The sequence below is a fragment of the Ahaetulla prasina genome, chromosome 6, assembly GCF_028640845.1.
Source record: "Ahaetulla prasina isolate Xishuangbanna chromosome 6, ASM2864084v1, whole genome shotgun sequence".
Taxonomy (NCBI): domain Eukaryota; kingdom Metazoa; phylum Chordata; class Lepidosauria; order Squamata; family Colubridae; genus Ahaetulla; species Ahaetulla prasina.
The window spans coordinates 11,678,496-11,704,343 of NC_080544.1; the positions used below are offsets into that span (position 1 = coordinate 11,678,496).

The window sequence follows — 25,848 nt, forward strand, 5'->3', positions numbered from 1 at the left end:
TTAAGGGGATGTCCTGATGACTGATCCAAATCTCAGCCTGGTCCAGCCCTATGTAAGCTTTTTGGAAATGAGCTAAAATTGACCAGTTTTTACCATCTAGATGGACAATTTTGACAGCAGGCGCAACTGGGAAAGCCACGCTTCTGTCTCTACTTGAATTCCCAGGTTGCAATTCAGCCTTTGGTTGAAACTTTCCCCATGCTGGGTTTTCAGTAAAGCAATGAAAAGTAAAATGCAATCTTCACAAAATGGGGATGGGGTAAACTTAGCAATTCTCAGCAGCAGTTCTTTGCTCTAACCCTTTCCCAGAAGAGCCTAAAGAGTCTAAAGAACAGATGCTTCTTTTAATAATCAAAAAAAAATCTTGCAAAGAAGAATCGTCGCTCTCATTCGACTCCAGGCCTTTGTTTTTAAACAATGATATTTTCCCTCAAGGGAAGCGGGAGAGATTTTAAAAGGTCAGAAACAGAGAAGATTGAAATTCCCTGCTGTTGGTGGGAGTTGCAAGGGGGTGGGGAAACACACATTCCGACTTGTTCTTTGAGGTTGAAAAAAAAGACCCTTCAGATAGACTGAAGGGTCGATTTTTTGGTGTTCAATTAAATTGTAGAGCAGCTTTGAAAGACACTCAAGCTCTTTGTGAGTGTGTTTTAGCCTCCAGGTTGTTTCTTCTGCATGTAACTTTGTATAGGTTATACCAAAAATTAAGTAAGCTTGATGTACGTTACTTAAACTTGTAACAAACAATTCCAGGAATGTCAACTTCTATAGATATCCACTTAGATCAGAATACATTCACGACTTGTAGGGTATAATCCCTTTGAACTTTTAACAATTCAAAATCTATGAAGCCAATTGGTAACATCCCTGAGCAAATGCAAGTTAAATAACAAGGAGCACAAGTTTCAAGTTTTCCCAGACAGAAGCTGCAAAGAAAGGAATCTGCACCTCCCAGGAATCTGGTGTGAAATCCTCCAGGATACAAGAACCTTTGTTAACATGGACCTTTTGGGGGACTGGTGGTGTATATATGCTCAAAGCTCACCTGGTTTCCTTCAAAATTATCTTAGGTGTTCACATGTTCTTATTGAAATTAAACCTTTTAGTTAAGCTCAGCTTCCTTCTGGGTACTTCTTCACTGTTTTATGGTCTTTTAATAAACTCATGTATTTTTCAGTCAACTTGCCCTTGGGTATGGATTGTGTTAGACAACCTAGGGTTCTCCAGACTGAAGAAAGATCCTTCAGTTCTCAGGAGCAAGGAACATGAAGTGAAAGGATCAACTTTCATCTTTTTAAGAATGCATTTCCATCCCTTGTAGCTATGAAAATACCACGAAGGTTTGCAGCTACTACAAAAGAGAAAGACGCAAGCAAGAGAAGTAAAGAAAATGAAATTCCCCTTCGTTCCACAAATAAGCCAAAAAGCAGGGGGAACCTGGACAAAAATTAAACTATAACCTTCCTAAGTCATTTTCAGGACTTGAAATAATTGGCCACAGAAGTTTATATGAGATATAGGATACATACAAGGTTGATCAGTGTTTCTCAACCTTGGCCTCTTTATAATGTGTGAACTTCAACTCCCAGAATTCCCCAGGCAGCCCTGTTGGCTAGGAATTCTGGGAGTTGAAGTCCACACATTTTAGGGTTGCCAGGTTGAGAAACACTGACTTAAAACTATGCAAACACCACCACATATTAAATTTTTGACAACCTGTCGTCAAAGAACTATAAGCGACAACCTTCAAATGAAGATCCCCAAAGGCAGGTGTAGAGAAAAACATCCATCAATTTTATTATTTTTCCATTACCAAAAGGCATCCTGAATACATAGCACAAGATCAAGATCCCCCACCGCTCCAGTAAAAGGGAAGAACCAACTGCCCAACCTGCCAGCTTTTGTAATCAATCGCCCGGCGACCACAAGGATTGGCCGAGAGAGAAAAGCTGCACTTTTTGGCCGCATTGGCTTGTTGGCTGGACAACTATCCCACAACTGTCCCTCCTTGTTGAAGGGGAAAGGGAGCTCCCTGTGGGTGGGCGCGTTCCACACTGGTGGGAAGGCCGGGATGGAGCCATTCCGGAAGACGTGATGAGAATCGATGAACCTTCTGCCCTAGACCTTCCTCGGGGTCTTCCATCAGGCAGCCAGCGGAGCCAAAGCGTTCCCATTCATCTCTCCACCCTGAGCTCTTTTACTCTGAAGTGGGAGAGATGGTCGGCCAGGCTCCATTCCTCGTTAAGCAGCCAAGCCTTCTTTGGGCTCCCCATCACCCTCCTCTCTCAGCTGGACAGAAGGCAGTTTGTATGGCATCTCCTGGCGGATAAACTCCCTTCTCCTCTCTTTGCCAAATTCAGTGAGCAACCAGTATCTTTCCATTTTTCTTCTCCCCTCTCCCCCGAGGTAACTTTTCTTAGGCTAGGAAAGATGGAGCAAGCCTGCTCTGTGGAGCTTATGCTCCGATTGATAGTCGATCACTTTGAATGACCTTCCGAACTGCACCTGATGCATGCTATACAGAGGTTTTATCATTATATAATGAACCCCTAAGTATAAGAGTCTAGATTCTTGTTGTACATTTAAATAATATATATCTCTATTTGCCTCTCAGCAAGATCACAAAATCCAGCAAAGAACTTTGTGTGATTAAAAAAAAAGCTGTTTAATTATATCATAAATATATGGCCCTTGCTATAAGTTTTTAAATGTAAATCTACATCAAAAGTCTCCTTACCATTTCTAAATCTGATCCTGGCTCTTTTGCAACCCAAATGCACCACTGCCTTTTCCATTCTCCGTCCCTGTCCTCTTCCAGCCGCTTTCCATTCAGAGGGTAGTTCTGGAGAACTCACTGTTTTTCTGTTATTCTTGCCTATTCTTGCCTCTTGTTAATACAGAAGAAGAAGAGACTGTCTGAAAAAGTGAAATCTAAATTTAAAAAAAAAAATCAGGATGACTTGAATTGTGTATGTAATGCAAAATATATCTATTTATATATTTTCCTTGGGGTTTTTTTCCTCCACATCTACCCCTTTAAAGTTGTACCGCTGCCGTGTGTGCTAAAGAAATCACTTATTCATATGGGGACCGTGTGCCTATGCCAGTGAACTCCATACATAAATGTATGTGGACACTGAGACAATTATAAAAATAAAAAGGCAGGCCGTATCCATCTATTTTCAGAGAATCCTGTAAGGAATGAAAGTCTTCCGCCAACTGTCATTTCTTGGCGAGGGAGAAGAAATGGATTAAACTCTGTATATGCTGTCATCAAGTTTACTTTCTGGTTTGGAAAGAAAACAGATTTCTTCTCAAATACCAGTGTTGGTCTTCAGACAACTTATATATGACATCCAGCAATTCAACTGATATTTCATAGGGAAAAGAGAAAGCACGGTCATTGGGCATGCGGTCACTCTAATCATCCAAACCCCGTCCTTTCTCATCCTCGGGAGGGTTTATGTAGGACTCAACTGCATTGTAGATGAAAGGGTACAGCTTGATTTCTGGCCTTGATGTAGAGCAACACCTGCATTCTTCATTGTAGTATCGAAGCAACAGCTTGTAAACATCTCCTGGAAATTGGAAAGAAGACAGACAGAGAGAAACAAACAAAAAATTACATACAGGTAGTCCTCGACTTACAACCACATCGGAGCCCAAAATTTCTGTTGCTAAGCGAGATGTATTAAGTGAGTGTTGCCCAATTTCATGGCCTTCCTTGCCACTGTGGTTAAATCAATCATCCCAGTTGATTCACTTCAAGCACTGTGATTCCCTGAGAGCCAGCTTGCTCTACTACAGTGGTCACCAATCAGTGGTCTGTGAGAAAATTTTGGTGGTCCGCAAAAAAATTATTTGCATTTTTTATATTACACTAAATACTATTTCTCTTTTTAAAAAAATCATATTAGTGGTCCACGGGATTTAAAATTAGGAATTTAGTGGTCCCTGAGGTCCGAAAGGTTGGTGACCCCTGGTCTAGTAGTTAAGGCCCCAGGCTAGAAAGCAAGGCACCCCAAGTTCTAGTCCTGCCTTAGACCTGAAAGCCAGCTGGGTGATTTTGGCCAGTCATTCTCTCTCAGTCCAGCCCACCTCATAGGGCTGTTGTTGTGGGGAAAATAAGAGGAGAAAAATGTGTTGGATAGGTTCGCTGCCTTGAGTTATTTGTAAAAATAATCAAAGCCAGATATAAATAAAACAAACAAATAAAAAAGCTGCCCAACGCAAAGAAGATTCTGGGCTGAGTACAATAGATTCAATGCGCAGATAAAAAGCACGTTAAAGGCCACATAATTGCATGAATCAAAAGACAACTCTCCATTAAAAATTACAAACTAGGGAGACATTTCTAAGGGGGTTGGAGACTACTCCTCAATAGTTTTTGGGAATGCATGCAGCAAGAACCAGTGGTGATAATTTACGATGTATAAGTTCCACGGTCTTCAGCTTCTATTCTCACGGAAAGCATGTTAGCTCGGTTTATGCCGTTTCAGGGGTGGTCAACAGTAGGGACCGCCTACTATCTATACTACTATCTATCTAGACCCGTTCCAGTCCGGCTTCCGACCCGGGTACAGCACGGAGACAGCTTTGGTCGCATTGGTGGATGATCTCTGGAGGGCCAGGGACAGGGGTTATTCCTCTGCCCTGGTCCTATTAGACCTCTCAGCGGCTTTTGATACCATCGACCATGGTATCCTGCTGCGCCGGTTGGGGGGATTGGGAGTGGGAGGCACCGTGTATCGGTGGTTCTCCTCCTATCTCTCTGACCGGTCGCAGACGGTGTTGACAGGGGGGCAGAGGTCGACCGCGAGGGACCTCACTTGTGGGGTGCCGCAGGGGTCGATTCTCTCGCCCCTTCTGTTCAACATCTATATGAAGCCGTTGGGTGAGATCATCAGTGGCTTTGGGGTGAGATACCAGCTGTACGCTGATGACACCCAGCTGTACTTCTCCACCCCAGGCCACCCCAATGAAGCTGTTGAAGTGCTGTCCCGGTGCGTGGAAGCCGTACGGGTCTGGATGGGGAGAAACAGGCTCAAGCTTAATCCCTCCAAGACGGAGTGGCTGTGGATGCCGGCACCCCGATTCAGTCAGCTGCAGCCGCGGCTGACTATTGGAGGCGAGTTATTGGCCCCAAAGGATAGGGTGCGCAACTTAGGTGTCCTCCTGGATGAACGGCTGTCGTTTGAAGATCATTTGACGGCCGTCTCCAGGGGGGCCTTCCACCAGGTTCGCCTAGTTCGGCAGTTGCGCCCCTTCCTTGATCGGGATGCCTTGTGACGGTCACTCATGCGCTCGTTACCTCTTGCTTGGATTATTGTAATGCTCTCTACATGGGGCTCCCCTTGAAGTGCACTCGGAGGCTTCAGTTAGTCCAGAATGCAGCTGCGCAGGTGATAGAGGGAGCTCCGCGTAGCTCCCATATAACACCGCTCCTGCGCAGACTGCACTGGCTGCCTGTGGCCTTTCGAGTGCACTTTAAGGTGCTGGTTACTACCTTTAAAGCGCTCCATGGCTTAGGGCCTGGGTACTTACGGGACCGCCTGCTGTTACCACATGCCTCCCACCGACCCGTACGCTCTCACAGAGAGGGACTTCTCAGGGTGCCGTCCGCCAAGCAATGTCGGCTGGCGGCCCCAGGAAGGTCCTTCTGTGGGGCTCCACTCTGGAACGAACTTCCCCCGGGTTTACGCCAAATACCTGACCTTCGGACATTCCGTCGCGAACTGAAGACACATCTTTTTATTCGCGCGGGGCTGGCTTAAATTGAATTTTATCAAATTTTTAAAATTCTTATTAACTAATTTTAAATGGGGTTTTTAGCTCACTGTATATTTTAATTTTCAGGCCAATTTTAAAATAAGTTTTTTAATTGCATTTTAAATTATATATTGCATTGTTTGTTTTATTTTTGCCTGTACACCACCCTGAGTCCTTCGGGAGAAGGGCAGTATAGAAATCAAATAAATAAATAATAAATAAAATAAATACTGTTACCCCATGCCTCCCACCGACCCGTACGCTCACACAGAGAGGGACTTCTCAGGGTGCCGTCCGCCAAACAATGTCGGCTGGCGGCCCCCAGGGGAAGATCCTTCTCTGTGGGGGCTCCTACCCTCTGGAACGAGCTTCCCCCTGGTTTGCGCCAAATACCTGACCTTCGGACCTTTCGCCGCGAATTGAAAACGTATTTATTTACTTGCGCGGGGCTGGCTTAAGTTTCTGTTAAATTTTTAACTTTTACATTTTTTAAATTTCTAAATTTTGTATGAATTTTAACGGGTTTTTAGATTTTAAATGTTTTAAAGTTTCGGCCAATTGTATAATAAGTTTTTTTATTTTGTTTTTTAATTGTACATTGATTGTGTTTTATTTTGGCTGTAAACCGCCCTGAGTCCTTCGGGCGAAGGGCGGTATAGAAATCTAATAAATAATAATAATAATAATAATAATAATAATAATAATAATAATAATAATAATAATAATAATAATAATAATAATAATAATATTAAGTTATCTGGGGGTGCAGATAACTAACAATCTGAACTGGTCTCTCCACACGTCATCCTTAGTGAAGCGTGCAAATCAGTGTCTGCATTTTCTTCTGAGGCAAGCATATCTTTCTCCTTCTGTCCTGGCCACGTTTTACAGGGGCACCATTGAGAGTGTTTTAACAAACTGCATCACTGTTTGGTTCGGTGGCAGCAGTGCCTCAGATAGAAAGTCCATACAGAGAGCGGTGAGGACAACTGAGACGATTATAGGAAGCTCGCTCCCTGTGATTCAGGACATTGCTTATAAGTGCTCAGTGCTTAGAGCTCGAAGCATCACGAGAGACCCCACACACCCACTTTACGGTCTGTTTCTGTTGCTCCCCTCTGGGAGGAAGTTTTGAAGTATTTCTAGCAGGACTACCAGATTCTGTAACAGCTTTGTTCCTTATGCCATCCATCTGGTAAACTCGCAAGATTGGTTTTTCTCGCCATGTACATGTATGTATCTGAAGTAGACTGTGTCGTTTCTCTCTGTCATAGAACATATGCGGGTATATGCATAATTTTGTATTTATTTATTCTGTCATGATTATGTAGTGTATATTGGAGGCGGGGACCATTTGAGAGCTCCATTTCATTTTAAAGTATGCCAATTAGTCTACATTCAAAGTGACAATGAAGTTATTCTAAGTCAAATTTAGTTCACCCAAATTTGACTTGTCAATACCAAATTCAGTTTTTTAAAAAAATTTCTCCAAGATGTTTTCCTTGACCTAGTAAGCATTGCCTCTCCCTTCTGTGGTGCTTCCAAAGGGAAGGGAGGGAGACGATACGTACCCACCGCTTGGCCCCTCTCACTCAGGAACGTGTGCATGCTATAAATGTCTCTCATCAACTCAGCATCTCCAAAGGTGAAATAAACCACATCACGCCCGGACTCGGCAGCTGCTAAGATCTGTATTAAGGCTAAAGTAAATGAAGAGAAGACAGTGATCAACCGAGCAGCAGCAGCAGTGGCAGAAGGAGAAGCCCCATTTTTCATCTGAAGTGGGGCTTCCACAACAGGCAACCTGCACTGAGGTGCTTCTCCAGCTCCAAGCAACGAGAAATGCAACTGCCTTCAAGAGATGTTATCTACAACATGAGTTTGTCCTGGGAAGATCGAACTTGTAATTCAGCAGCAGAGAAGGTGTGTGCTACTTCTCTTTCAGCTGGGCTGTCGAGACAAGGCGAGCAAAGGGTAAGAAGGGCTGATGGTTACTTTATTTCTTTGTTTAGATGCTTCCCTATACAGTAGCTAATTTTTCTACAGATCAACTTTAAGTGAATATTTTTACCTATTTATTTGTTCAAAATGATAGATTTTAACCTTAAACTGCATTTAAAAAGTGCTTGGAAAGACAAAGCTTCCATATATAAACGCAAGAAAGCATCAGAGTCTCCAATGGAGCCCACACCTAAATCATTGGGGGACACATGAGATCAATTTCCAGTAAGAATGGTGGTTTTAATCAATTCTCTTCTATCAGTTTTAATCAAGCTATGACAGAGGCTATGAATTTGCTGCGGCTTCAGTAACTCAGTATGCAAACCACTTGTTAAGAAAACATGACTTTTCTTTTCTTTTTTCTTTTCTTTTCTAGCAGCAATGATGGTGACAGGAAGATGACCCTCTGCTAAGAAAGAAACGATTCCCTTCTATACTTGGGATAGCCTGATGAGGACAGAATACCCGAGAACTGCAAAGTGAAATTAATTTACAGGAGATGACCACCATGCTGAGTCTGAGGAAGGGGTCAAGCGTGTCATCAATCTTGAATCCCTTCGTGCCCACAAGAGATTTAAGTCTAATCCGGCTTGAATTCCTTTGACTCTCATCTACCGCCTATTTGCTTTGAACTGTTAGTAGTTCAGATTCTTATAAAGAGCTTAAGCTGGCAATAAACCTTTATATTCATTTGAACTGCCTGGACTTCTTAGTCAGTGATCACATAGAATTCAAGAGTAGTCTGAATGAGGCCTTCAGCTGTCCTGAAGCCTCTGAAGGTCTACACCAGAGGTCTCCAACCTTGGCAACTTTAAGCCTGGCGGACTTCAACTCCCAGAATCCCCCAGCTTTGCTGTCTGGGGAATTCTGGGAGTTGAAGTCCGCCAGGCTTAAAGTTGCCAAGGTTGGAGACCTCTGGTCTAGACAACTCAGGGAAGACAGATCCTACCAAACCATCCCTTCCCTCCTGCATGAAGAGATGTGGCTTTCCCAGAGTCCTTCCTCCCATCCAGCTTTCTGCTCCTCAAGTTCGGCAGCCCAGAATAGAGAGCGTGATCTCAGCCTTCACCTGTCCCATTTGTGCTCTTCATCCCTCTTACCTGAAGCTGTAGAAACGGTGAGTGGCCACGGCAACCAAAAAAAACCCTCTGAGATTTAACTGCAAGGAGAGTCAGGTTTACCTTTCAGTCTTGAATCTCCTCCAAAAGCCCCACAGCCCCAGTTTCCTGTCGCGACAGCTGGAAGGTGATGCGGAGGGAGACCAGGCCGAGAGAAACCACAGAAAGCCTGCGGGCAGACAAAGAAGCTCACAGCCCCTGGCAGGCTTGGTTTTTCAAGGGCGTGCCACAATAATGAATAATGAATAATAAACTTTGGGGGTTTTTTTTAATGGATTGGCTGTTTTTAACTCACAGCGTCAATCCAACATTAAGGGCATGGCTGAAAAGAAAAGAAAAACCTGACAGGGCAAGAGGGATTAAGAAGTTACTGGCCTTGTTCAGCTCTCTTCTAATTTTCTCTGGAGCAAACTGATCCAGAAAACGTCTGAAATGAAAAGCATCTATAGCCACAATTTCTGTGTAGCGTCTCTGCCATTCATCCCTGGCAAAAGGGGAGAGAGAGAGAGAGAGAGGGAGGGGGAGAGAGAGAGAGAGAGAGGGAGAGAATGCTGTAATGATTAATCATATAAATAAGAGAAATCTGAGTTCATCTCTCAAGGGATTAACCGAAACCTCAGAGCACAGAAACAAGCATTAGGAAAGACACTGTTCAACTAGGTTACCAATAATCTGTATTAAAATTGGAGAAGGCAGATGAGAGGGGAGAAGACAAGATATTTTGTCTCCTAAATATATTTCATGACAAGAATGTCAAATCGGCCACTCTTAAGGAAGTCCAGGATTGTCAACCTCCCCCACTAAAAAATGTTGCTATCTAGATTAGAATTGAATAGATTTTTTTATTGGCCAAGTATGATTGGACACACAAGGAATTTGTCTTGGTGCATAGGCTCTCAGTGTACATAAAGGAAAAGATACGTTCATCAACAATTCTCAGATATAGTCATAGAATACAAATAAGCAATAAGGAAACAGTGGAAATAAGCAATCAGATAACAGAATTGTCACGGTAATGAGAATGTCATATGTCCAATTCAAAGAATAAATTCTTTTTTCTTTAGCATTCTTTTGCTTTACGCTGGAGCTCTAACTTTCAGGTGGAGCCTTCAAGTTTTGGCCCACCATTTGCATATTTATAATAAACATAGGGCATGATTTTTTTTTATTTTTTTTTATTCAAAAAGTTTTACAAAATTTTTTTTCCCCCTTTCCCCCCTCCTCCCCCCTCCCTTCACAACCCCCCCCCTGACTTCCCGGAACGAGCACAAGGTATAGTTAAAAATAAAACAAACATATGCTAAAAAAATTTCATCCCAACTTAATTATACCCCTACAATCATCAATTCCTAACTTCCCCCAAAAGCAATCAAAAATAATACATCATAATCATTCAAAAACAGTCTGATAACTCTTAGTCTGATATCTACGTTGAATATAGTCAATCCATTTTTTCCATTCCTTTAAGTATCTTTCTTGCGTATTGTCTTTCAAAAAGGCTGATATCTTCGCCATCTCAGCCAAATTGGCAACTTTCAATATCCATTCTTCTATTGTTGGTACTTCTTTTTTCTTCCAATATTGTCCTATTAGTAATCTTGCTGCAGTTATTAGATTTAAAATCAATTTAGTCTCAATTACTGTACAATCCGTAATAATTCCCAACAAAAAAAATTGCGGCAGGAACTTTATCTTCTTTTTCAAAATTTTGTAAGATCCACCAAATTTTTATCCAAAAGGCCTTTATGTCCTTACAAGTCCACCAAATGTGAAAGTATGTAGCGTCATCACAATTACATCTCCAACATTTTGCTTGCATTTCTGGATACATACACGATAATTTTTAGGATCTAGATGCCATCTATAAAACATTTTATAAAAATTTTCCCTCAGATTCTGTGCCTGCATGAATTTAACATTTCTAACCCAAATTTTTTCCCACGTTTCCAATAATATTGGCTCCTGAAAATTTTGTGCCCACTTTATCATACAGTCCTTTACCAAGTCCCTTTCAGAATCTATTTCAAGTAACACATTATACAATCTCTTTATATGCTCCTGAGACTGATTTCTAATTTGCTTTACCAAATTTCCCTCGTTCTGCTCTATACCAATTTTCTGATCTCCCTTCCATCTAGCACGTAGTTGCTCATATTGAAACCAAGTATAATTTTTCCCTTCCTCTCTTAATACTTGCAGAGATTTTAACTGCAAATTACCTCTTTCAGTATACAAAAGATCTTTATATGTAATCATTTCCTGATTCTGTTCTATGTTTATATTTTCTACTGTATGTCTAGGACTTGCCCATATAGGAACCTTATAATTTAATTTATAAGAGTATTTTTCCCAAACACGCAGAAGGGCATTTCTTAGCACATGATTTTTAAAGGCCTTATCCACTTTTTTGTCATAAATTAAATATGCATGCCATCCATATAGCAAATCATAACCTTCTATATTCAAAATTCTGTCCTCTGTTAAATTAAACCAATCACTTATTGCAGAGAGCAGCTGCTTCATAATATAATTTAAAATTAGGCATTTTAAACCTCCCTTTCCGAGAATCTTGAATTATTTTCATTTTAACCCTAGCTTTTTACCTTCCCATATAAATTTGTTAATTCCTTCTGCCATTCCTCAAGATTCTTATCTTTCTTAATTATTGGTATCATCTGAAAGAGGAATAAAAATCTAGGTAAAACATTCATTTTAATAGCAGCAATTCTCCCAACAAAGATAATTGCAATTTTTCCAAACAATCAACTCCTTCTGAACTTTTGCCATAAAACCTCATAGTTATTCTTATACAATTTCACATTTGATGACGTAATATAAACCCCTAAGTACTTAACCTTCTTTACAATTTCAAATCCTGTTACTTCCTCTAGTTTTTCTTTCTGTTGTCTGGCCATATTTTTATTATCACTTTTGTCTTTTCTGATTTACCTTAAACCCTGAGACATTCCCATATTGATCAATTATTTCCAACAAAGATTTACTAGAATTTATAGGGTTTGTTAAAGTAATCACCAAATCATCTGCAAAAGCTCTTAACTTATATTCATACTGTCTAACTCTAATTCCTCTATCTCCTTTACTTCTCGTATTTTATCCAATAATGGTTCTAGAGTTAAAATAAACAATAATGGTGATAAAGGACATCCCTGTCTTGTTCCTTTCGCAATCTTAAAAGGTTCTGTTAAGCTACCATTGATTATAATCTGTGCTGTTTGCTCTCCATAAATTGCCTAATTATTCTTAAAAACCATCTCCAAATTGCATCTTTTCTATTAATTTAAATAAAAAATCCCAATGCAATCGATCAAAAGCTTTCTCTGCATCGAGAAAAATAAATGCTGCTGGAATAAAATTTTTCTTTTCTAAGTACTCCAGTAAATTAACAATCTGCCTAACATTATTCCTCATCTGTCTCCCTTTTATAAATCCAGATTGATCATTATGAATTCTTCGCTGCAGAATCAACATTAATCTATTAGCTATTATTTTAACAAAATCTTATAATCATTATTTAAAAGTGAGATTGGCCTATAATTCCCAGGTTTAGAACAATCCTGTTCCTCTCTGGGTATCAATGACACAAGAGAGGTTCTCCATGAGGGGGGAATTCCCCCTCCTAGTTGTATCTGATTAAATAATTCCTTAAGTGGACCTAACATCTCATCCTGTAAATTCCTATAATAACTAACTGTGAGCCCATCCGTACCAGGAGTTTTCCCCATTTTTAATTGTTTAATTACCAAAATAATTTCTTCCGAGTTATAGGCCGATTCAGTTCATCCGTTTGTTCTAAAGTTAAATTTTTAACCTTATATTCCTTCAAATAATTATCAATATCCCTATTCAATATATTATCTTTAAGATATAAATTTGTATAATATTCTAAAAAAGCTTTTTTAATTTTATCCTGTTGATATCTCTCTTTACCTTTATATTCTATTTTTCTATAGTACGTTGTTTTGTCTTTTCCTTAAAGTATATGCTAACCACCTACCAGGTCTATTTGCATTACAAAAGTATTATGTTTGGCATATTGTATATTTGTTGCCACCTGATCAGCCATTATCATATTAAATTGATTCTGTAATAACTTTATTGCATCTTTAAGTTTTTGATCATGTGGTTATGTATTAATAATTGTTGTTTCTTATAAATTTCCTCTTCTAAATACCTCGCTGTCTTTGTTGCTTATTTCTCTGTCTATTATTAAGATATATTAATACACCTCTCATAAAAGCTTTACTGAGTCCCAAACCATTTCTATCGATGTTTCATTATTCAAATTATAATCAAAAAATTCTTTCATCTGCTTTTTACATTGATTTACATTATCCTGATATCTAAACAAATTTTCATTTAATCTCCAAGTTCTTCTACCCTCTTTTCCATATTGCAATTCCATCCAAACAGGACTATGATCAGACAAACATCTTGGAAATATCTTAGTTTTCTTCACCCTAAAAAGCAAATCATTAGAAATTAAAATAAAATCAATACGTGAGAAGGATTGATGCCTATCAGAAAAAAGTATAGTCTCTTTCCTCCAAATTCGCAGTCTCCATACATCTCTTAACTCAAAATCTTCTATCATATCAAAAAGGATTTAGGCAGCTTTGCATGTGCAGGTATCTTCTTGGAAGAAATTCTCTTGTCCTTTCGTATCTATTACTCCATTCCAATCTCCCAATATAATACGATTTATAATCCCATAGATTCAACTTATCATATAACATTCTATAAAATTTTTCTTGTTGCTGATTGGGTGCATATATACCAAGCAAGAGAGTCCTTTTGTTTCTATTGTAAGTTCAATAGCAATATATCTTCCGTGAATATCTGCCTCTATTAACTTGGCTGGTATATCTTTTCTCAAATAAACCACTATGCCATGTTTTTCTCCAAAGCTGAAGCAACAAAATGTTTACCTAACTTTGAGTTTATTAGGTACTTTTGATCTGATAATTTAATATGCTTTCTTGTAAGCAAATAACATCATTTTAAATTGTTTCAAATAATGAAATATTTTCTTCTCTTCTGAGCTGAGTTCAAACCATTGACATTCCAAGTCAAGATTTTATTTGCCATTACTGGGCTGCTGAAGCCTTTGAGCAATCAACTGAAGATCGTCCTCCCGTATCTTCGGTCGTGCTCCTCCACCGCTTCTGTAGCAGAATCCTGAACTTTACTTTGAGTTTGTTGCTCCTTTTCTTTACGCTAAGGGCTCCTCATCAGTCTTTGTTCTTGTGGTTGTTCCTCTGATGGTAACATCACTGGAATCACCTCAGCTTCCACACCCATTTGAGTCTCTTGAATTCTTTTTCTATTATTTCTATTTCAAATTTCAGCACTGTAGAAAGAAAATCTTTGGCCTTAAGCACTGTGTCAATACGATATCTCCTTCCTTGATAATACACTGTCAAGCCAACTGGAACCTCCCATCTAAATTGAATCTGGTATTTCTTAAGTTCTTGAGTGAAAATGTAAAGTCCTTTCTATCCCTTAACATCTTGGGAGGAATCTCTTTCAAAACCTTCAACTCCTGTTCCCTATTTTCAAGTTTTTCTGAAAAGCAACTTGCAAAATTTGATTCCTCACTGTTCTTTTCAAAAATAAACCACAATGTCTCTAGGAAGTTTCTTTTGCCTAGCAATCCAAGAATTAACTCTATAAATTTTGTCAATTTGATAAGCAACCTCTTGTGGATCAAGTTCAATAAATTCAGCCAGAGCTTCTGATAAAATTTTTAAATCTTCCCTTTCTCCTCATTCAAACCTCTAATTCTCAGAGCTCCTTCCATCATTCTATACTGCATCACCACCACTTGATCTTCATTTTATCCAATTTGATTTGCATTCCCCATTCTATTTTCTATTTGTTGATTTGACTGAACAATTTCTTGCACCTCCTCCTCCACCACCTCCAGTCTTTTGCCAAACCTTGAAAAGCCATCAAGATATCTTCTCTTATTTTTTTATTATTCTCTTTTATTTCTTCTCTTATTTTCTCATTATTATCCATAATCTCCTTAAACCTTTCTTCAGACACTTTCCCATGCTCTTTAATCAGATCTTCTAAAGCTGGTTCAGAACCCTTCTGCCCCCAGTCTTAGGTGGTTTAGTAGCCATTTCAGTTTTAAAATTCACAAAATATAAGTCTAGAAACTTCTTTTCCCTTTAAGTATAGGAGAGCTCAGTTCACTTCATTAAAATCCACACATAACATTTCTTATCTTCTTAGTTGCACAGACTGTTTGAAATTCCATTCGTCACTTTCACTCCCGTTCAGGCGCCATCTTTAAGAGTCAATTAAAACAAAGGAAAAATTTTTTTCTCTTTTTTAGAAGGTAGAAGTCAGGAAATCAAAAATACTTGCAATCCAATAATTGTCCGCTGGCACTCATTCCGTCTGCTTAAAGAGATCCATAAAGATAAGACAATTAGCAGAGATGGACACTTTCTTCTTTTCCTGCTTTTGCAGGAGCGCACTGAAGTCGGAGCTTATGGCAGGAATATTTATGGGACCCGTCGACCCTTCGAAGCTCTGCTTAATTAAAACAAAGCCTCTGGGGAGGTCTACCAACATTTCCTGCTGCTCTTATCTTCCCCTTTCATCCAGGGAAAAAGATTAAAGCCGGCTTTTCCTGGCTTTACGATGTTCAGTGCGGAGCCCCTTTAATTAGGGCTCAGCGAAGAGGTGGAGCCACTCTTGAGGAGTGGAGCATGATTGATTATGCAAAACTTCTAGATTGTGTCAGACTGGCACTACTGTCCCGTCCCAAATTCCCGATTTGCATTTAGGGAGAAAAAAATAACCCTAGCAGGTATTATGGAAAAAGTTCAAGTGGGAGGTCAGATTTCTTTACAAGTGTGAAAATTAGCTATTTTTTTCCTCTGTATGAAGTTTCTTTTTTAAAAAATTATTATTATTATTATTATTATTATTATTATTATTATTATTATTATTATTATTATTATTATGCTGCAGGCAGGCATGTTTTTCTTGGTTTTCTTGTTTTTCTTGGTTATAGCCTCAGCATTGGGAATCTGTCAAAATATAAACGGCATTTGGGAACATGAAGATCAATGAAAAGAATTACACAGCACAGGAAGGAGAAATCCAGCTCTGGCTTGCAGCAGTGAATTTTTCTTATGTTATTCGTCAACATTCTTTTTCCACAAACAGATAAGAAAGAAGACTTTTGAGCATTCTGGTCAAAGATTTTGTAGCTGTTCAACTTTTAACATAATTTCCAAGCCTTTAATTGTCCTTCCTTTTGCTTGGGTTTTTTTTTAGCCCCAATGATCCATAAATACTGTGTTAAAGCTACTGTGTGTTGATGTAATGCAATGAAACTAACTTAAAATAAACATATAAAAGTCAAACAAATCCCCAGGATTCATCAGCTAAATATTTCTCAACAGGTTTTTGAATGGCCTCCATTTTATTACATGTACTCAGTCTGCTAATTCCACATGTCCTGAGATTCTTTCTATGCCCTGTCGGTCATTCTTGAAGACCCATTGTATCTTTCTTAGCTCTTCGCAAGCGGATCTCAGAGGTGGCCCAGGGTTCTCCCAACCATTTCATGCTCCTTGACCTTCTTCCCATAAACAACTGACAATGGAAGCTCCACTCAAACTCAAGCCGTTGGGGAAGTGTGGAAAATCCTGATGATCCTTCCTCCCAATCTCAAGTTTAAGGAACCGAACATAGGTCACAAAACCCAAAAGATGGATTTTTAGTATAACTGGGATTTTACAGAATTTTTTTTTTTTACAGAGAGATGAAAAGAGTCCAAACAACAGTGAGCACAGTTAGTAGATATAGAATGTGGTGCACGAGAAGGAATGAGAAAATGATTTCTCCTTCCTTTGGAGAGCAGAATAGATCCAACCCATAAATACTGTAAATTCTTTACTGTTTTACAATGTTTTTAGTATTTTCATTAGTAATATTTTTTAAAAAAATATAACCCACCCAAGTGATTGACGGAAAGGGGAAGACATAGCAATCAAATGAAATGAAAGAGGGAAGACTGAGGTGTCCTGCTTGGAAGAAATGATGGCCTGGATTCCTGAAGAATACCTACTTTCTGTTGCAGATTTCCTCAAAATTATGTCAATACAAATCCCATTATTTAAAGTTAAGCGCTCCATGGCATAGGGCCGGGTTATCTACGGGACCGCCTACTGCTACCGAATACCTCTCACCGACCTGTGCGCTCTCACAGAGAGGGACTCCTCAGGGTGCCGTCAGCTAGACAGTGTCGTCTGGCGACGCCCAGGGGAAGGGCCTTCTCTGTGGGGGCTCCCACCCTCTGGAACGAACTCCCCCCAGGACTCCGTCAACTTCCGGACCTCCGAACCTTCCGTCGCGAGCTTAAGACGCATTTATTCATCTGTGCAGGACTGGCTTAGATTTTAGATTTTAAATTTAGATTTTAAATTTATAGATTTTTAAATTTACAGGGGTTTAAATTTGGTTTTAAGATTTATATTTATATTTTTAATATTTGGCATTAGAATAAGTTTTTTAATAGTTATTTTAATTGTATATAAATGTTTTATGTGCCTGTGAACCGCCCTGAGTCCTTCGGGAGATAGGGCGGTATACAAATTTGAATAAATAAATAAATAAATAATAAATAAATAAAATTTGGAGGGTCAGAATTTTACCTGGGCCTGTCATCTTCATGGCTCCTGGCCCACTGGTAGCTTTCTGCATAGCCAGTATATTCACTGTACTGTTCAGTCCCTGAATTAAAAAAAAATGTGGCATTAAAGAACACATTTTCAAATGAACATTTTACTTTATTCTAGCACTTTTTGGATCCCTCTCCAGCTTTTCTCAGTTTTCTTTTCTTTTTCTTTTTTTTTGGAAAAAGTTTTTTATTTTTTATAAGCATAATAATAATAAAAAAATCATTGTGAACAGATTATCAGTCAGGTACATCCTTAAACGTATTTCCAATTTCACCCTGCATTGTGGTCTATACAATATATTTTTCTTCTCCTTTTTAAAATTAATTGTTGTTTGCATATATCTAATAAAAAATTATATTCCATCCCATTCTGAAAAATATTTAAATGAAGTCTAGTCCCCATATTTAATTCTCCAAAACATCACTAATAATTCTTCTGTTAACTTCTTGAATTTCACAAATCTAAACATATTTCTGTATTACTTTAATCAGAGGTCAGACCATCTAAAAACCCTTTCTTAAAGCTGCCCAGCGATCACATAGACAATTTCCATCTTACTTAGGAGTAGTCCTGAACTCACAAAAACTATTCCCTCTTATCATCTCCTCTGCCTCTAAATAACATATATTTAAAAAGTTTCCATATAATCAATTCTCAATAAAAAAAACACACCTTAAAACCAAAAAGGGTAATTGCTTCTTATTTTCCCCAATAATTTCCTTCATTGTGTTCAACTGTTCCCTTGGAAGTTGTTATCACTAATCACTTAAGTTCCCTTACATATTCTTAAAAGCAAAATTTCCCTCTCTCTCCAGTTTATTCTGCAATCTTTCCCTCCATTCCCCAAAACATCATTAATAATTAATCTATAATTGTCACTTGTATTCTTACATAAATGTTAAAATTCTCTACTTAATTCCTTAATATAAATCTAAAAACAGCCTTTCAAGATCCTTTCTTAAAAATGTCGTGCAATCACACAAACAGATCCATCTTCATGGGAATAGTCCTGAGATCACAAAACTATTTGATTCTTGCATTCTTCCTCTGCCTCTAGTAATCATTCTTTAATACAATTGCAGGTCACAAGTAACAAATTAAACATTTTAAATAACAATTAAATTTCTTCTTATTCTTAAGTATTTTAAATCATAAAAACCAACTTTCTTGTCCAAAGTCTTTTGTTCCATAATTGTCACTTGTGTCCTTGCTTAAATAACAAAATTCTCTCTTAATTCTATAATCCAAGGGCAGCAATCCAGGATCCTTTCTTAAAACTGCTGTGCGATCACACAAACATATCCATCTTCGTGGGAGTAGTCATAAAACGAAAGCTATTCGACTCTTACATTCTTCCTCTGCCTCTAGATGTCACTCTTTGATACAATTACAAACCATAAATAACTAAGTAGCCATTTTAGGTGACAATTAAGTTTCTTCTTATTCTTAGATGTTTTAGATCGTGAAGGTCAATTTTCCAAAATCTTTTCTTGAATGCGTCATAAAATCACATTATAATTATCTTAGACTCGGAGAGACAATTTCTTTCTTTCATTTTTCCTCTGTCTTTAAATATCTTCTTTTAAATTACAGTCACAGTTAACACAGTATCCATTTTATTTCTGTAGTGATAAACCATGCCTTCCCTTTGTCTCGGCTTGTTTGTCTTTTCCAAATTCTTAACCCCTTTTAATAATTTCTTTAAATTTCTTCTAGCTCCAAATTACAGAGGATAGAGGGATTTGAGATATTCCATTAAAATCAGTACTATATTCCTTTTAGCTCCTTTTTCTTGTTTCTTTTGTATCCTAGATAGTCCATCCAGGGATCTCAAAACAATTGCTTAATTAAAAGATATTTGTTTTCCTTTCTTATTTAATTAGGGCTCTTAACTTCCATTCCAAGCCCTCACTTTTAAGAGTTTGGGTATTCTTTAAATTGATTCTTTCCACTTTCACTTTCCAGTACATTTAGCCGCTAATTTAATGTTTTTTCAAAGCTTGTGCCAATTTTAAAATAAAGTTTCTTCATGAGCTGGTGACAACTCACCCAACTTCAATAATTTGTTTCTGTTTGTGCTTTGACCTCCTGCCCGATCTTATGGCCGTCCCGACTTTGCTGCAGCTGATGGCGGCTGCATTCCTCCCCGCTGGGTTGGGGGGAAAAAACGGAGCTGCAGGGAGTTTGCAGTCTCCCCGTTTGCTCTGGTGGCTCCCCCATTCTTCGCTGCCCCTTCGAGGCAGCTATGGTCCGAGACGGACCCCCATATCGGGGGGGGTGGATTTCGATGTACACCCCGGAGCTACCGGGTGTGCAACCGTCTCATTCGCGATGTTGGCCACGCCCCCAGCTTTTCTCAGTTTTCAAGGCCAGCAATGGGGAGGAAGGAGAAGAATGATTAAGCCAAAAGTAACCTGGATGGGATATTAAAAAACAAAAGCACTGAAGATCAATGCAAAAGGGAAGACCCCCTCCTCTCTCTCCAGGAAATGTAGCCTATGTCAGCGTTCCAGAAAACCCCCTCCTGCAGAAAAGACTCCGAAGCAAACATCTTTCAAAGTTCTTTTACTAGCATAGGTAAATTGGCACAACTGGGGAAATTCCGAATCTGGGGATCCAAGTTTCTCCTCAGTAAGACAAACTCCAAAATCACCCACCCACTTGACCCCAATCACATGCTCCAATCGCCAACGGTCCCATCTCGAGACATCACTCCGTCCACTCCTTCTCCAGATGTAGGCTCGGCCTGACCTTGACCAGCAGGAAGAATGTTATTATGTCTAATGGCCCCTTCTACCAAATCCCCCCTCCTACTTTCCCAGACAGGAGAAAGTGGCAGCGCGGAAGCCTCTGGCCTAGTATGGCTTCCAAAGCTGACAGCATATTCTAAATCAGTGTTTCTCAACTTTGCAACATAAAGATGTGTGGACTTCAACTCCCAGAATTCCCTGACCAATGGCACCATTTGGAACTAGGGGTCCGATGCATTGACTCAGAAAATCGTTTGAAAGGGCTCTTTGGAAATGTTCAGAGAGGCACACGGAACACCTTTTTTTGAGCTGTTAAAGCAGACAACATTTTCCCAATTTTCCCAGCTTCATAGTCAGCAGACTCTGCATAGAAAAACCACCCACTGGAAATCCACCATATTCATAAAAGCTTCCTATTGTATTAATTTTAAATTTTAGAGTTACATAAATGAAGCATTCGGATTTATTAATTTTCACATTCTGTCTGCAGCTCTCAAAACAAGAAACAAAACATCTCATAATACAATTATTGGATCATGAGGTTCTTTTGATTCATTGGTGGGTTAGGAAAGGTATCTATTTGTGTTTTTTGCATGACTGATCTCATATTTATTACTGGGATGATCTCAAGCAGATGCCGGTCAATTGCAACAAATCTAATTTCTTTGCAATTTCTCAGTCTCTTCTGCAAAATCCAGCAGCACAGTCCTATCCATTAGGCCGCTGAGTGAAGATACATCATTGAAAAAAATGTAATCTATCAGACAGATAGCTGCACACAGCAAAAACCTGCATAAGAAGAGATGGAAACCAGCCAGAGATCTAATGAAGATGATGAAGTGGCATTTTCCATTAAGAGAGTAGAACGCTGCACCACAGATATTAATTAGAAAACACCAGAATAACTAAAGTTTTAAATTTTTTGTAAATTTTAGAGGGTAATATTTTATCTATAAGTAGCCATATCAAATAGGTTTTTTAAGGGTTGTTTTTAGTTTGGTATTGTTGTTTTCTTTCTGTATTTTATTCTTGGCTGTACACCGCCCTGAGTCCTTTGGGAGAAGGGCGGTCTATAAATAAAAATACTCTATTCTATTCTATTCTATTCTATTCTTCGAAAAAGAATTTTGCTTCGGTTTGCATCTTAGAAGCTTCACCTTTTGGATGTAGGATCCAAAAGTGTTGGATTTACCCGCAAGGATTGGTTTTTAATTCTCTTTCTGTCAAGCTTGGCAGGATCATCAGGTCCTAATATGCAAACAATACTGACATTTAGCAAACAATTCATAACAATCACAAGACTATTTTCTAGTTGCTCCCTAGGTTAGCTACCTCAGCTAAAACTAACTTTACTTCCCATTGGGAAGATTTTCATACAGATTAATGATGAAACTATAACTATAAAGTACTCTCAATCACACATACAATCATTGTCATTTGGATCCTGTTAAAGCCTATCAATTTTACTTACGTTTAAGCAACACTTTAAACCAATCTAAGGGCAATTGATTCATTTATTCATCTTCCTATTAACAGTATCTTCAAATCAAAGTAAGCACAACCAGTTCATTGCTCATCTCTGTTTTCCACTTTCTGTTTACTTCTTCAAACTAATTTGCCAACCCCTAGCACCACTGCTCTTTAAAAATGGAATTTATTTTCCAATCAAACCGAAGCATCTATACGAGTTATTTAGCTGTTACTGAGAACATCTTTCTGCAAATATTTTGCAAAAACCCCACAGCCGCGAATCCACTTAAGTTAAAACCTCTAGAGTGTTTATAAAGATTGTCATATATCTTATTCAATAGCTCGCACAGGAAAAATCCCTGTGTTATACTCGGCCTCTAATAAAAACCACAGGGCCTTGCCAAATGATGGGAAATGAGATTCTATTTTCTAAATCGATCCTCAAAATTAAATCACCATATGCATTAGAGGCTAAAAGCTGCAAAATGCTACAGGAATGGCCCTGCTAAAAATGGCAAGATTCTGTTCTGGTAAACTAAGAAACCATTCGCTTCTTTCATCATTCAGTATAAGCGATCAATTTTTGTCTAATCAATCGAGGATTTCTCTTCTAAGACCCATGAATTGACTGGACAGTTTTAAAGAAGGCGAAATCTTGCAGCAAAGGTGACTTCTTATGGTTTCGGTCTTAAATCAACCAACTGTTACGTGGATAAAAATTTCCAGTGACCCAGCTTTCCCAAAAAAACCCTTTTCGAGAAAGACCAGAAATTCTATGAATTACCAAGAAGACTCAAACTAAAGATGGGAAGAAAATAAGAGAAATAATAGCCCCAACATCTTCAAAATGAACTGTGAATCTAGATAACTGCTCTTTTTAAATGTTTCTCTGACTGTGGAAAGGAAAAGCTAGTTAACTAGGAAAAAATATGGCTAAGAAATCCCCCATTATAGAAAAGTAACAGGCGAGGCCCTTCGTTCTTTGCAATACAACAAAGACTAATAAAGGAGAATATTTGCAGTTCAGGGTTGAAATCAGGGCTCCTTGGTGCCCTCTGAGCTTGTTTCCTTCCTTCCAGACGTTTCATTACCCAAATTAAGTAACATCATCAAGCGCTGATGATATTATTTGGATATCATTTCATTATTTGGATAATGAAACATCTTCAAGAAAACAAGCAAGCACAGAGAGCACCAAGGAGCCCTTACCACAAAGACAATTTCAGATCTCATTGTATAATCTCAATTCTAGAACATGGTCAATCTTGACTCGCCCTTTACCAGGGCACCTGTGAATCACAGCTGGGTTCTGGAACCCACAGGAATCCATCTCAAGGCAGAATTACTCACCTGTGATGATCAGACACTCGTTATGATCCAGCACCTCCGTAATGAGACGAGAGACGATCAGTTCTGGATTGATTAAGAAGCGGATTTCTTCTTGCACCAATCCTGCACCAGTGACACCCCCTCCAACAAAGCGGTTTGCAAAGTCAACCTGACAAGATACATTGAGCATTAATTTCTGAATATTTGCCTTTGCTAGCCCTGTTCAATAAATCCAAAAACAAAGGGGAATGTCCATCTCTTGTGGCCAACGGCTACGTGGTTGATTCTGATCACAAGCCACTTGACTTCATTCTGTTCATTGGACATGGCTAGTCTAACATTCATTTTGGATTTCTTAAACTGCACTTTTAAGCTATGCAAATATGCTAAGAATGCCAAGGTAAAGGTAAAGGTAAACATACGTGCTAGCCATTCCCAACTCTAGGGGTCGGTGCTCATCTCCGTTTCAAAGCTGAAAAGCCGGAGCTGTCTGAAGACGTCTCCGTGGTCATGTGGCCAGCATGACTCAACGCCAAAGGCGCACAGAACGCTGTTACCTTCCCACCAAAGATGGTCCCTATTTTTCTACTTGCATTTTTTATGTGCTTTCGAACTGCTAGGTTTGCAGAAGCTGGGACAAGTAACAGGAGCTCACCCCGTTACGCAGCAGCACTAGGGATTCGAATTGCTGAACTGCCGACCTTTCGATCGACAAGCTCAGCGTCTTACCCACTAAGCCACCGCGCCCCTTTAAGAATGGGGCACGGTGGCTTAGAATGCCAAAGGCTATGCCAAAGGCTATGATAAAAATGGTGCAAAAGCTTGCCTTTGAAGCATTGCTCAAAATGCCGAAACATTAAAAACCAATATTATCTTTCAAATATTTAGTCTGGCTGCAGTATATCCTAGCAAGGCAATTTGCTTTGTTTATTCAGGATCAGAGAGGCAAACTGAAACAGGACTGACAATCCCAGCTCTCAGGTGAAAATGTTCTGGATGCAGTCAAAAGTAAATTTATTAAAGCACAACAATACAGCTGAATGTATTTTTCGTTCTCTTCCCACAGAGCTACAGTTCTTGAATGGCTGCTTCACGATCAACAGGCATGTTGATGTTAATGCATATTTAGCTTTAAAAAATTATATTACTGGAAAATTATTTCAAGAAAAAAAAAACCCACACAGTGGACAGCTTTCTGGGCTCAGCTGGAAAATGGATCCTGCAAGCTAGAACTTTTGCAACCTCATAGACTTAAGATATGAAAAAGCAACAGCTGAAGATGCCTGAAGAAGCAGGAGACTGCAAAATGTTTTAACAGCATCCTGCTCCAAAGATTTTATTTTGTTTTTTATTTTATTTATTTTTATTTAGTGGCCACACCTCTTACCATAATAGGGTGGGTTCTGTTATTATTCAATCAGTCCAGTGGTGAAATGTAAAATTTTTTACTACCAGTTCTGTGAGTGTGGCTTTGTGTGTGGGGGAGGGGGTAATGTGACTGGGTGGGCGTGGCTAACTCTTTTTTTACTTTTAAAAGCATTTTTTTGCCTTTTTCTTCGCCCGAAAAAAATGCTTTTAAAAGTAAAAAAAAAAGTCTCTGATGATCGCGTGGCTCAGCTGGGCATGGGGGGGGGCAGGGATTTTTGCTACCCATTCACCAAACCACCCGCCACCATCGCTACCAGATTGGGTGATCCAGTCCGAACCGGGAGCATTTCAACCCCAAATCAGCCCCCTCCATTGCCCTGTCCCCCCACTGCTGCCCCAAGCCAACTAGTACAGCTACGTCTTTGGGCCCTTCCGAAAGATGAGAGTGTTAGGGCCAACCTCACATCGGGGGAGGGGGGGTATGTTCCAGAGGGCAGGAGCCCCAGCAGAAAAGGCCCTCCACCTGGAGCCTGCCAGTCGGAATAATTGGGCTGAAGGGACCCCCGGCAGGCCTCCTCTGCCGGCACAGGTGGGGCAGACCAACCCCAGTGGGGTGAGACGGTCCCTCAAGTAACCTGGACCCATGGCATGAGGGACTTTAAAGATCTTTCCTCCTCCCTTAAAAACTGAGCCATCCACAGCAAGGACAGGTACCACTGATTTAGCTATATTTAGTAGTTTTTTGCATAGTGTAGCAGTACCCAAAGACGCTAATTAAAATCAAAACCCATAAAAAATGTTGTTTGAGCACAAATGGCTGGCCATTTTCTGAGAAGCTCTTAATAAAATTTATGATCATCCGCCACTGAACCAATTTAGTTAAGTGGCAACTAAAACCTGACATCAAGCTGACTTCTGGCACTATATTCACAATATGTTTCTGCATATTCTCCAATTTGGAAAAACTAATGTATTTTCCTGAGGTTGGATCTGAGAGCAATTTCCTCATTCTTTTATGCAATTAATTTCAGTTACTTCTCTTAACTCCAGGATATGTGATACACAATCTTCTTAATCACGACTGTTGTCTCTTCGCAAATGCCCTCAACTACAGACTTACTATTTTGGTTTATAAACGCACGTCACAATCACAACCCACTTAACAACAACAACAAAAGTCAAACATAACCATTGAAAAAGAAACATACGTAACCCTTTGTGGTGCTTTTGCAGAGGGAGAATGTTGAGCTGCATCCCAAATGTATTTAAGTGACTTGCTTGTGGTTCATGGCTCTTACACTTACAGCCTGCCTTTTTTTT

The 25,848-nt window shown here is 39.3% G+C and overlaps 1 protein-coding gene across 1 annotated transcript in view; it reads right to left on the minus strand.

The window, feature by feature from the left end:
• Positions 1 to 1,773: 1,773 nt before the first annotated feature.
• Positions 1,774 to 25,848, minus strand: part of PARG (poly(ADP-ribose) glycohydrolase) — an 81,628-nt gene continuing 57,553 nt past the window's right edge. The window contains exons 13-18 of the mRNA XM_058188731.1: positions 23,182 to 23,329; positions 17,585 to 17,663; positions 9,264 to 9,372; positions 8,952 to 9,057; positions 7,341 to 7,469; positions 1,774 to 3,578 (exon numbers count right to left, since the gene is read on the minus strand). Coding sequence (XP_058044714.1) covers positions 3,421 to 3,578; positions 7,341 to 7,469; positions 8,952 to 9,057; positions 9,264 to 9,372; positions 17,585 to 17,663; positions 23,182 to 23,329 — 729 coding nt within the window. The 3' untranslated portion in view covers positions 1,774 to 3,420. The remainder of the gene's footprint in view (positions 3,579 to 7,340; positions 7,470 to 8,951; positions 9,058 to 9,263; positions 9,373 to 17,584; positions 17,664 to 23,181; positions 23,330 to 25,848) is intronic.